The sequence below is a fragment of the Danio aesculapii genome, chromosome 3, assembly GCF_903798145.1.
Source record: "Danio aesculapii chromosome 3, fDanAes4.1, whole genome shotgun sequence".
Lineage (NCBI taxonomy): Eukaryota > Metazoa > Chordata > Actinopteri > Cypriniformes > Danionidae > Danio > Danio aesculapii.
The window spans coordinates 22,254,822-22,268,545 of NC_079437.1; the positions used below are offsets into that span (position 1 = coordinate 22,254,822).

The 13,724-nt window shown below is 33.0% G+C and overlaps 1 protein-coding gene across 2 annotated transcripts in view; it reads left to right on the top strand.

Moving 5' to 3' along the window:
• ppp1r9ba (protein phosphatase 1, regulatory subunit 9Ba) overlaps positions 1-13,724 on the top strand; it is an 89,211-nt gene that overhangs the window by 60,813 nt on the left and 14,674 nt on the right. For both annotated transcript variants that reach the window (XM_056453375.1, XM_056453374.1), the window contains exons 3-6: positions 4,128-4,260; positions 6,794-6,914; positions 9,881-9,985; positions 11,265-11,400. In XM_056453375.1, the coding sequence (XP_056309350.1) occupies positions 4,128-4,260; positions 6,794-6,914; positions 9,881-9,985; positions 11,265-11,400 (495 nt within the window). The remainder of the gene's footprint in view (positions 1-4,127; positions 4,261-6,793; positions 6,915-9,880; positions 9,986-11,264; positions 11,401-13,724) is intronic.

Here is a 13,724-nt window from a genome sequence, read left to right on the forward strand (position 1 = left end):
AAGTTATAAAATCTTTATCTCCTTGAGTTTTTCTATTTCTAAAATCAACTGAAGGTTGTGTTTGGTCTTTTGACGATCTGACTGAGCGATACATGTCTGTGTGTGTGACCAGCCTCTGAACCCAAGTCTCCTGACAGACAGTGTTAATTAATTTGCAATTCTTACAGTAATTTCCACCTTTCTTCAGTGTGAACTCTGGCTACTCTTGCAGATCAAAAGCAGAAATACACATTATTTGCCATTTTCCTTCACTATACTCTTTGTTGAGAATGTGACAAATAATTTGTTTTATAAAGGACTCATAAGTAGAACAGTGAAGGACATTTTTGGGATTGAACTGGCGGATGGTAGGCAAAAGTGACACAGAAGCCGCTGATGAAGGTAAAGAGTGAAAAAAAAATCCAGCAAAAAGGTGAAAGTGACAAAATAACAATAAAGAAAAATAAACTATACAATATTTACAGGCTTTTTCAGCTAAATACAAAAGATCTGAACAAAATCTGCCAATAACGGAATCTCTCCACACAATGAACATTATTCCTTCAACTACCCACCGAGAGTGAAGGTTTGGGGGCAATTTTATATTATTGGCCACGCCCATGGATTATACCATTTTAGAGTTTGGTATGCTAACATGGAGACAAATATACATATAAAAGACATTAAACAAAATATAAGGTAATGGAAGTAAATAAGTATGCAAACAAAACTCAACAAACAACACAACAAACAACCAAAACGAATATAAACAGTAGAGCAATGGGTTTTTATCACCGGCCGTGAGGTTGTGACCCTGTGATGTCACTCCAAAATGGCCTCTCTGAATAGATGGTGGGAAAACACAGTATAAATGTCCTAGGCTGCAGTCTAAGCAGGTTTGGTTCTGAGGAGTGGATGCCAGTGAGTGTATGTAATCTTTCTATGGGTTGTTTTTTTGATGAATGGTTTTGAAGCAACGTGTGTCTGTGGTTATTTTAATCTGTATGGAAAGATGATATGAGATGTTGTTTGGTTTTGAAATGAAGTGGTACATAAACGCAGTGATAACCTTAGACAGTAGACCAAAAAAAAGAAAAACGTATTCACATTAAACAACCACACATGCACAAATACACTGACAGAAGTACTGAGATCCGTGTATACATATTTGTTTGCCAGCAGTTGGACCATGTTTGAAAGCATACACTGTAAAACCCAAAAGTCAACTTTATCAAATGAAATGAGTGTAGTTAACTCACAATTTACTGAAAGTTAATTCGACTCATTTGAAAAGAGTTTTGAACTCTGTGTTGAAGGTAATGAGAAATTTAATACCTCATTACTTCCACTTAAATGCAGTAAGTTCACAGTACTCGTATAAATTAGTTTTTTTTAACTCAAATGGGTTTGAAGCAATCGGTTTCCTCAAATGGTTTGAGTTGGCTTAACTTATTGGGTTTTACAGTACTCAGTTGGTTTGAGTTCTCTTCATTTTTTTGGGTTTACTGCGCTCAAATTGCTTCATTTACTCAAATGGATTAAGTTCACAGTACTCATTAGCATTGGTTTTTGAACTTAAATGGTTTGTTGTAATCGGTTTCCTCATACGGTGTGAGTTACCTTGACTTTTTGAGTTTTGTGTACAGTGTATGCATTTTGTGTATGGGTGCAAAATGTGTATGTCACAGACCTACACTGTGACAGACATTCTCGATCTGATTGTAATTGGGAAGTAGTCAGTTTTAAATGTGTGCAAATAACATTTTTAAATATTCACAGATTCACATTTGCAAGAAATATATAAGCATCCTAGCTGCCAGAAGCTACAGTAAAAACCTGTGCATTCACAGTAGGCTTCAACAGTAGTGAGTGTTGGACAGTTGTATTGAGGTAAAGTTAGTTTTATATTCACACATTTGGACTTTCTCCTTAATAATATAATTTCAGAAACTTATTCTTTGCAAATTCTTAAAAGGTAAATCACATTAAAAGCCGATGGCTATCAAAGTGCAACATTGTTCAGTCAATTAAATAGTGCTAATGTTGTTTTGAAGTCATATTTGCAGTGCTTGAGATTTCAGACCCAATATTTAAATTAGCGTGGTAAACAATATAGGGACCGTTAAAATAAACAAATGTGCAAATATAAAACCAACTTTACCTCTATCACACTTTTTAGGCTTGTCTGTTCGCTTTTATGGAAACAAAGACTGTTTAGAGTTTAAGTTGTTCAAAGGATGCTATCATTCTAAACTGAACGTGTCTTCTTTGCTCTATTTTTGTTAATGCTGTGTTTTCACTGATCACATGAAGAGATTACTGACACAAGACCACGATAAAAGAGACTCTGAGTTCATCATTGACATATCATTTGTTGTGAAATATGTGCTCAGTACAGTCACATGGACATGGTATCATGAATTAAAAAAAAAAGCAAAAAGCGAACATGGATTCAAAATATATTGCACAAAATATATTAAAATAAACAGTGTTTATGGTTCTGTGAGGAGACTAAATCTGTTCAGGTACACAGTAATTGAGCAAGCAAATGTAAAATAATTCTGCATAGACTTCGTTTTATAAATAATTCAATAAAAATCTTTGTTAAAGTTACAAACGGTACAATTTCTTCTTTAAAATCCTTATACAGTCACAGACCTCAAAAACACATGTAAATGATAAATTATAATCCAGACTCAACATTGCAGATCCTGTGATGTGACTATTGCGAATGATCACATTGCAGTATCGATGCTGAAACGATATATTGTGCAGCCTTAATTCAAAAGCCATTTCTTCCTCAAGTATTAATAGTGTCTGCCTCATGCAAATATTATACGTAATATATATTCGATATCATTATGCTACAGTTCGAATAAAGATTGGGCATGCTCTGTCTACACTTACTACTTGTTTCTTAATGTATTTATGTATCTGTTGTGCCTATACAGCATGTTTATAAATACAGCTTCAATAAACAAAGGGGGTGGCACTGTGGGTAGCGCTGTCACCTCACAACAAGAAGGTCGCTTGTTCGAGCCCCGGTTGGGTCAGTTGGCATTTCTGTGTGGAGTTTGCATGTTTCCCCCATGTTAGAGTGGGTTTCCTCCAGGTGCTCCGGTTTTCCCCACAAGTCTAAAGACATTAGCTATAGATGAATTAGGTAAGCTAAATTGTTCTTAGTGTATGTGTGTGAACGCCAATGTATGGGTGTTTCCCAGTGATGGGTTGCAGCCGGAAGGGCATACACTGCATAAAACATATGCTGGATAAGTTGGCGGTTTATTCTGCTGTGGCGACCCCAGATTAACAAAGGGACTAAGCCGAAAAGAAAATGAATGAATGAAATAAAGGGGTGGTTTAAAAACATGTACTTTGATTTATTTAACATCTCAACTGACTTAAATCGTCACGTTTTCAGCGTTTTTCAAGCAGCTCAGAATATTTAGTTATGTTCCCTATTCAAGAGAGATTTTTGAAGAACAATTTTGAGTAATTTGCATTACTGGATATTATTGTTGGTCATTTACAGGGACAGTTCATCCAAAAATGAACATTCAGTCATCATTTACTCGACATCCACTAGTTCCAAACACATTCTGTTAAACAAGTTATTTTAACTAATATTTGTATCTGGTTTATTTATTTATTTACTTTTTTCTAGTATTACAATGAAAGTCAATGGCTACTAGTTTCTAAGATCGTTTAAAATATTAATTTGTGTTCAACAGAAAATAGAAGGTTTGAAAACACTTAAATGTGGATTGTATGTTAAGTAGAATAAAAGTTAAACAAAAATACAACTGTACTCGTGGTGTACAGTCCCTATAACATTTCAGCCACTATCATCTCTGCTGTTTTAGCAATTACCTTGCCTAGATTACTCTGATTTGACATCTCAATAATTTTGATATCTTCAATCAATTATAAATGTCTCGTCTGAGTCAAATAGATGAATAGATGTAAATAGATGCCTGAAGCAAACATAAAAAATGTAACTTTTTCATCTAAAAATCAAATGGAGCCCTGCATAGATTGCACAATTTAGCAAAGCAATGCAATAATTTCAAACATCGAGGAGACAATTTTGATAATTGTCTTTTTGGTTATGACACTATAATCAAGCTTTTTGTGTTTTGTTCTCGCAGGTTTTTACCACATACTCCAATGAGGACTATGACAGACGCAATGATGAGGTGGACCCCATGGCTGCTTCAGCTGAGTATGAGCTGGAGAAGAGGGTGGAGAGACTGGATCTGTTCCCAGTGGAACTGGAGAAAGGTACTTGACCCGCTTTACTGGGCCACGTGTGTTTTTAGAGCCTGTGTGCCATGTTGACTTAAGGGTCCTTAATGTCCTGTTTCTAAACAAACCGACTGAAGCGGCTTGTTGTGGTCTGTAAAGTAAGCAGCTTTTGCCGATTAGAAAGTCTGAGGGGTCGAGTTGTCTCTCCTAAAGCAGTCTGGTGATTATTAAAAAGCTACTGTGATCTGTGTTTATTTTGTGGTAAAATGAAGGTAAAACCAATGTGGACTTTAAATAAACGGAGTGATTAAGAGTCATTTTGAGAGGATTATTTGAAATCAGATGTGTTTTTAATTGCTACATAATTATAATCTCAAAATCTGCTCAAATGATTTACTGTTACAGGATTAGAGACATACTAATTCCGGATACTTATTTATTGCTGTTTAAAAGAATTAATCTTGCTAAAATGGCCATTCATAATTTAATGTTTTGGCATTATATATGGTTTCTGTGCATTTCATTTTAGTGTATTCAGTGTTAATTCGTTGATTTAGCTTTTATTTTTGTTTTCAATTTATTCCTAATAATTTGACCATTTTCTGTTTAGTTTATTTTTTCATATTTCTATATAGAAATACAGTGCTCGGCATATAGAAGTACACCCCTCACAAATCTCTGCATATACATTAGTTTAGTCAGTACTGAAGCAAAATCTGGAGCTTATCTAACAAAATAACTTACAATAACAGTCCAAAAACTAGTGCAGGCAAATTAATATGTTATAGAAAAATATTAAATACTAATTTTAAAAAAGAGGAAAAATCAAGAGAAGCAAAAAAAAGAGAATTTTGTCAATAGGTTGTACTTTTTTTTGCAATATTTAGCTTGAATTTAATTGTATTATCTCTCAACTTCCAAATATGTTTGACTAAAATGTTAGTTTAATAAATATATCTGTTTAATAAATCTGTTTTGTTTAAATGCACCAAAATACATTGCTTATATTCTCTGAGAAATGGTTACAAAATATTAATTTTCAAAATGGGGTGTACTCTATTAAGCTGAGCACTGTATATATATATATATATATATATATATATATATATATATATATATATATATATATATATATATATATATATATATATATATATATATATATATATATATATATATATATAGTTTTAGCACTTTTAGCACTTCGGCTTACACTTAAGTTTTTCAGCTGATATTTATATTTGACTTTATATTTTTACTAATATTTTATCTATATTTATATAATAATATTTTTACAAATTTATTTTAATAAAATAATGTTTTACTTGTATGTATGTATGTATGTATATATTGTCAAAATTAAAGTTAAACCTAAAGTTAATTAAAAATTATTTGACAACAGCAATGCGATTTGAAAACTAAAATCCTTTAATAAATTAAAATTAAAATTTATTTAATATTGCAATATTTTTTTATTATTTGTATTTTATTTTTTATATTTTTTTTTTGCTTGATTAGTTTTCCCTCTGGTGAAAAGTTTCAAATGGTCAAAAAGAATATTTCTTGTATAAGTTTTAAAATGTGTATTATTATTATTAGGCATGGGCCGGTATACGATTCTAACATTATGATAACTTAGATAAAAATAACATGGTTTTACGGTATTGTGATTACTGCTATAAAATATATTCTTTTTAAATGTCTGGGTAAAAAACTAAATCTTTTTCCCCTTTGAACACAAAATGTTTTATTTTGATATTTAAAATATATTTTATTTTGTATATTCGAACATTTAAATATTTTAAAGCAGTAAACATGTCAGGCCAAATAATTCAAATGAATCATTGACTTCTGCTGTCTTCATTACTTTTAAAAACACAGATTTCTTTACAATTTAAAAGAAAACAAATGTATCTTTTCTGATGGAGATACTGTTGTCATAAAAAAAGAAAAGAAAGTTTAAAAAATTTAACAGCATAGCATAAAATGACTTTTCCAAACTACAGTATAACTTAAAAACAGTTATCGTCTCATGTCTAATTATTGTTAAGTATATTCTAATACATTAGTAATAGGCAATATTTCTTTTCAAACTGAAATCTTTATTTTGACACTTTGTCATGACATGAAGATGCTTGACTTTGTGTGTACATGATATGATGGTGGTTTCTTCTCAAATAACATAATTTTTAGAGCAGCTGGAGCATATAGAGATGTTCTCATATAGTGAAGAGAAGCAGAAAACACTGCAAACTCCAACTATGCTGTTTAATTTTGACATTCCACATCATGTTTTGAATAGTTTCACTGCACTGATTTCGAATAATTTATTCTTGAATAATACTGGGATTCATTTATTTAATTAATTAATTTATTTTTTATATGACCAAATTCTATCCACATTTTCTGGATCAGAAAAATCAGAAGACCTTAAACTATCTTGATTGAAGAACAGGTTGAAATTTACAAAGAAGTATAATACACTACTGTAAAATCTGGTGTTTGTGATGGTATTTGTTAATGAGATTAGTCCTGTGATCTGTGATTAACTCTGATTCTTTGCACTCAGATAAAGACGGATTGGGAATCAGCATCATCGGGATGGGTGCTGGCGCAGACATGGGGCTGGAAAAACTGGGAATCTTCGTAAAGACTGTGACGGAGGGAGGAGCTGCTCACCGAGATGGAAGGTCAGTTGGAGAATTCCAGGAGATGAGTGGGAATTGTAGGGATTAGACTGAAAAAGAAGACTGAAAAGAGAAATAAAACCTCCTGTGTATCTGTACCACTAGTTCATGTTTCCGTCAGTTCAGTCTGCAAAATGAATTTAACAAAACCAGAGGAATTATAAAAGCTTAGATGTTGACGCTTTTGAACTAATATGAGACCACATTTATCTCCTTGTTAAAGTGTGACGTCATGTGAAGCAGCTTCCGGGTCCAAGCGCTATATCAAACTGTATGGTGAGACTCAACAAATGGTAATAATAAACATTTACAAAGCACTTTAATTATTTCCAGTATCACGATCGCATTATATATATCCATGTCTAATATCCGATGGCCAGAAAGTGGTACATTTTTTTTTATAAATTGTTAAAATATTGATATTTGTGATGCAGCAAGTCCAGAGATTGTTGTGTACACTATGAATTTATATACAATTCACTTTAATGTGTGAATTGACTAAAAAGTGATCATCAACTAATATTTTCTCAATTCAAATGAGTAGCGCTTGGACCAGGAAACAGTATTTCATAAGTCACGACTTAACAAGCGGATACTGTCCATGACTTTGTTAGTTTATTAAATGAAAGTCAATATCAGGGTTCTTACAAATCAAGGAATTTCTGGAATTTAATAGAATTTTAAAAGGTTAAAGACGTTAAAGTCAGGAACTTTTTAATGTATCGTGTAAGTGATGAAGTATCAGGGATGTTTGCTTTTCAATCAAAATGTAGTAATTCTTCTACACCATATTGTTTATTTGGTGCTGATCTATGCCTGTTCTTATGGTTAGGCTATTTTCAGCTCCATTTTATTTCTTTCCCACTCATCAACTGGCGACTGTTCCTGTTAACAAAGACTCGCATGCCAGGATAATAAAAGCTTATGTTTCAAAAAGTATTGTTTAAACGTAGACAATAGAAAAGCTAAAAGTAAAGTTTGTAAAACTAATATCAATCTATTAACTGGATACTGTAGTTCACCTAAAAATGGTTTTAAGAAAGCTGAAATCCTCTAACTGTTGACTTCCATAGGAAAAACAAATACTATGGAGGTCAATGTTTAGGTTTCCAGCATTCTTCAAAATATCTTCTTTTGTGTTTAAGAGACGAAAGAAACTCATAAAGTTTTGAAATAAGTAAAGGGTGAGTAAATAATGACAGTATTTAATTTTTTTTGGGTGAACAATCTCTTTAATCCCCTTTTTTTACCCCTTCCACTTGGCCCTTGAAACAGAGTGTGAAGGAGAAGGGCTTCAAAGTTTACCCTTAAGAAATGGGACAGCACTACAACACCTGCACACATTATCCCGTCATCCCATCATCACAATCTCTTGTGTCATATGAGATTGACGATGGCGACTGCTTTAGTTATTCCAGTTGCGTTATTTTTTGGTATTTATTTTCAGGAAATCACTAAAGGCTACAATATCATGTTATCATAAAGATATACTGTGTCAATAAGATCGGAATATAATGTGGCTATGAGATTGCATTCACACCGTGGCCATAATCATTTATGTAAACACACGAAAACAACATTAACAATATACCAGACACTGTAAAAAGGTCATTCCCAGCCACTAGACTTTTCTGACAGGGTATTCAAGTGTCAGATGTGGAAGTATGTTGTGGGACTGCAATGCAGGAGTTATTATTATGGATTATGGATAGCGTAATTTAGCAGTTTTCTTTTTAACCGTGACAGTTAGGTGTGTATTAAAACATGTGATTCTTTATTGTAAAAATTTGTAATGATAATAAAAAATACTGATTTGTGCATCTTCTTACTTCCGTGTGCAGCCATGCTGCCCTTGTAGATGGTGTAATCTGTGACATTTTTGTACCCTTTGGTTTCGAGTGTGGTCCTGAAAAATCTTTGTTTCAAGGGCTATCTATCCATTCCCCTACACTTTCAGGCTAAAGAGAATTAGGACACTCCTACCCGTTCACGTGAACATGCAAACCGAGGGGTACGGGGAAGAGCTAAGGGGTAGAATTGAGAAATACCACACAAACAGTATGTAGTAATATACATTGTAGTGCATGCTAAATGATATTCATGCTAAAATCACTTTGATATTATGTTGAGATTTTATCCTATTATTTGAATTTTACAGTATCGATATGAAATTAAAAAATGTTATGAATATTTAACATTTACTCAGTAAAAAGTCAATGAAACATCAGGGAATTTGATATTTGGCTTGTATTGGGAACCCTGCAATATTTACTGCATGATGGAGGAGTGCAGTACCTTATGGAGTCTGATCTGGTATTGGCATCTGAGCTCTTCAAAATCCTGAAGTGAGTCATAGAGAAGCTACTTTTACCCATCACGCTCAAGAAGCTTGAAAAATAACAGCAATTCAGCCAAAAGAAGCCCACTTTTGTTCACAACGTACCTTAAGAGCGCAGGAGATTACGAATGTGCTATGATTATTTCTCAGTATATCTAGTTATTTCTCTCTGGTCTTGAGTCAGTAGGTTCATGGTGCCTTGCAGTGGCTTCTTCCTTATTTTGACGAGAGAGTTAGAGACTCCACAGAAGTCACAAGCCCATCCAACAGTCAAAAAGGACACTCTGAAATTACCTCATTCACGCTCTCTGGCATCTGATTGGCTCTCCTGCTGTCAATCAAACAGACAAAGGGGCTGCTGGGGGTGTTTTGGACGAGTCTGGATGGTTTGACATGTTTTATGGCCACAAGAGTCAATCAGTCATTTTAACAGCCTGAAGTACAAGAAGAGATTTAGTAAAGTGGGGCAGTGATTCACTGCTGCTGTTTTCAGGTCTGCTGTAGACTGAATGAATGATTCCTCTGGCAGTGTCAGTGTCTTTTACACATACAGTGAGGAGATTGATCAGCCCAAGATGTTTTGCTGATGCGCTTTCCCATACTGAGGTGTTTTCTTTTCATTGTGGTACAGGATCCAGGTGAATGATTTGATCGTTGAGGTGGACGGGACCAGTCTGGTGGGTGTGACGCAGAATTTCGCTGCATCAGTCCTCAGGAACACCAGCGGCACCGTCAAGTAAGGCAAATGAAAGCATTTGCATATACACGTAATTTCATATACACTGCCCAATGTTTGGTCAAGTCATATACAGAAAATGTTATTATTTTTCAAATATTTCCCAATATTTTTCAACACCATTTTAAACATATGACTAATAACTGAATTATTTTGTCTTTAACATAATGACAGTACATAATGTTATGAGTTATTTTGTAACATACTAGTTTTCAGTTCAAAGTTCTATTTAAAGGTTTAACTAGGTTAACTAGGCAAGTCATCAGTGGTCAATTTTACAAGTCAAGTGGTTTGTTCTGTAGCCAGTCGGAAAAAAAAAATTTGTAAGGGTGGTAATAATATTGACCTAAGCAGTTTTGAATAAATTAATAAATAAATATACTGTATATTAATTAACTTATATATAAAATTATATATTCAGTGTTTAATTTTCTCCAGACAAACTGAAATGTATGACTTTAAACATCACTGGAAAAAGTGAAAGTTTTATTTATGATTATTATTCTGTCCCATTAGTTTTGGTCCCTTAACAAGTGCGAGGCATATATTCTAGCTGCTGTAATTCCTACCCCGTTCACCTGATTTGGATGTAAATATTGATTTGGATGCACATCTTATTTTCATCTCAAATCCATTGTGTTGATGTAATGAGCCAAAAGTGTAAGAAATTTGTCGATGTCCCAATATTTATGTGTGTGTGTGTGTGTGTGTGTGTGTGTGTGTGTGTGTGTATGTATATATGACACACGGTTCTTCTGGATTTAAAATTTATGGTGAAATGTATGCGTAAAACATCATTTTTGTTTCATTCTGTAAACTACTCATAACACTTTATCCAGATGATTTGTATAAAATAAGGTACAATGTCTCAGACATGATTATACTAATCTTTAGACGTAATATCTAAGAAATGTAAAGAAATTGATGTTGGATTCAACATCCCTGATTTCTGAATAACATTTATTATTGTATTTTTTCATTTTATAAAAAAATTAAAACATTGTAAATGACTATTTTATTTGAATTTTGTTGACTGAAGCATATATTAACATTTTGCCCAAACACGTAAACTTGAGTATTTTCCTAATTTTAAAAAACCTTCCTGTTTATTTTTTTCCTGAGTAAAAAATGACCATCATTCATTTTTGTCTTGTTTAGCGAAATATATGTTTTTGCTACTGTAATTGTGTGTAAATTTTCATGAAGCATCATCATTCAAAACTGAATAAAGTGCATATGGTTTGTGCTCTCCTGATTGGCTGGTGTTTGTGTGTTGCAGGTTTGTGATTGGCCGGGAAAAGCCAGGGGAACAGAGTGAAGTGGCCCAGCTGATCCAGCAGACTCTGGAGCAGGAGAGGTGGCAGAGAGAGATGATGGAGCAGCGCTACAACCCCTACACGGAGGAGGATGAAGAGGTAAATCTTCATCACTACCACACAGTCTTTAACCGTCAACTTAAGTTTCTGATTAATTACATTCAGTAAGAGCAACATTTTGGCCATTTCTTTCTTTATCTATATAGTCGGGCTTTACAGAGGAAAATTATAAAAGCAAAATGTCTTATTTCATTTAATTTAGAAATAGAATATTTTTAATTATTAGTTGCAGTTAGGGATGGGGAGTCGACTCCAAAAGAGTCGATTCAATGACTCTCAATGGACCAAGTACCAGAGTCTATTCCTGTCCTGGAGTCGAGTCTGTTTGTTTGAAGTCCTCCTGAATGAAGCAGTTACGTGCTTCAGTTATGATGCTCATTCTTGACGATGAACATCGAAGGCGCCCGATTTGACTGCATGATCACACTATTTACGCTTTTGCTTTTGAATTTCGCGTCCACGAGCATTCTAGGCTATTAAATAGTGTTACAGGATGAAGTTTGCTTTCATTTTTAAATTACTATAAAGCACGTACACCTTTTGCATTTTGGTTTGGATCTGCCTAATATGTCAGGCTTGCTGTGTTATAAATGGAATATAGTTGTATATGTATATGTGTGTGAATTTGGAGCAGATCAGATTCTATTGGCGAGTCGACGTCTTCAATTAGCACTGCAGGTAAAATGATGATGTTATGTCAGGCTATTGGCTGCTGCTATATGCTCATTCAAAATATTTATTTAACCTATGCAAATTTACAAATAAATAAAAAAAAAACACTAATTAATCACTGACAAAAGTAGCCAAGATTAATTTATTGTCAGAAAATCTGACAATACATGTGGTTGTGGTGTTGTTTTGGCCCTAAACACACTTAATTTCACCTCTAATTCTTTCTTCTGTTTATTTTAATAACTACAAAAATACATCAGAATTATACCAAATGAAATTCGTTTCCAAAAGAGGAGGTTTAAATAAAAATATAGCCGAGGTTTAATGTTCAAAAACTAGGTGTGACTCACTCCTTCTCTTTCGACGTAGACTATGCCGTTCCATTACCACACACTTATTAAATTACAATAATGAACAAATTGCACAAAACTGTGATATTTAAAGTAAAGTAATGAGCTATTTAAAAGTTCACTTTAAAGAAAATCATATTTACGAGAGAGAGAGAGAGCAATAAAATCTGTCACGCTGCTTTTATTTATTTATATTTGATTTAGTTTTGTTAATGTATGAATTATTTAAGTTAAATATTTCTTGTTTGGGGTTTAATATTTAAATGGTCATTAAATTAAATGAAAAGGCTAGCTATTTTGTTTTTAATGGGTGGAGTGTCAAAATATAAAGAAATAAACAACCGCTGATTATTTCGTTTTGTCTGTAAAGTATTCAGGTATCAAACATTTATATTAAGAAGATATTTAGACTATTCTATATAACTTTTTAAACGTTGTTTGGGCTCAATTGGGATGTTTTTTTTTTATTATTTGTTAATGAACTGCTACTCGTCTTTCCATTAAACATTTCGATAATAAACTTTATGTCTCCAAGTTTGCAATGTAATTTTCTAAGTTATCCAAACTAGACAATAAAAATATGCTGTAAAAAAGTGTAGGTTGATAACTATTTTATTTTGGCTGGAAATGATTTTCTACTGGTTTTGTCTGACCAGAGAACTGCACAATGTTGCAACTGATGCAGTAGCATTGTGTAAAGCGCGATATAAGACAGCATGTTTAATCTTTGCGCTATTTTAAGTGAATGTAAATGGACTCGATTCCGGAGTCAATTCCACCGACTCCAAAATTAGCAGTCGAGAAATGGAGTTGACTCCAAAAAACCCGGAACCGAACACCCCTAGTTGCAGTAATAAAATAAATAAATATAATTGTCATTATGGCTTTTTGTTCATTTGCTTAGTTTTAGTTGTAGTTTTTTTTATATTTGTTTTTTGATATATTACAGTGAAATATAACTGTAAATATAGCAATTACAATACAGTTTATTTCGTATTTATTTTTTCTACTAATTACAACAACAATGTTATATTATTATAATAAAGTACTGTTTTATATGACTGTCTATCATTATTATTTTTTTTATTATTATGATTATTAATGTATTGATTTATGTTTTACATGTTGTTGTTTTTTCTTAAATATTACTACCACCTTACATACTGCTTTTTGCACCACCAGCCACAAAATTTCTTAAGACAGACTGAAAATCCCAATCAGTATGAGTGTCATACTTTTATGTAACATTTGGTCCTGTCACACAGAAGATAAAAAGCTGGGTCAGCAGGATTACTTGTAGAGTCATTTCATCAGTAACATCTTGACTTGGGTCGCTTAAGG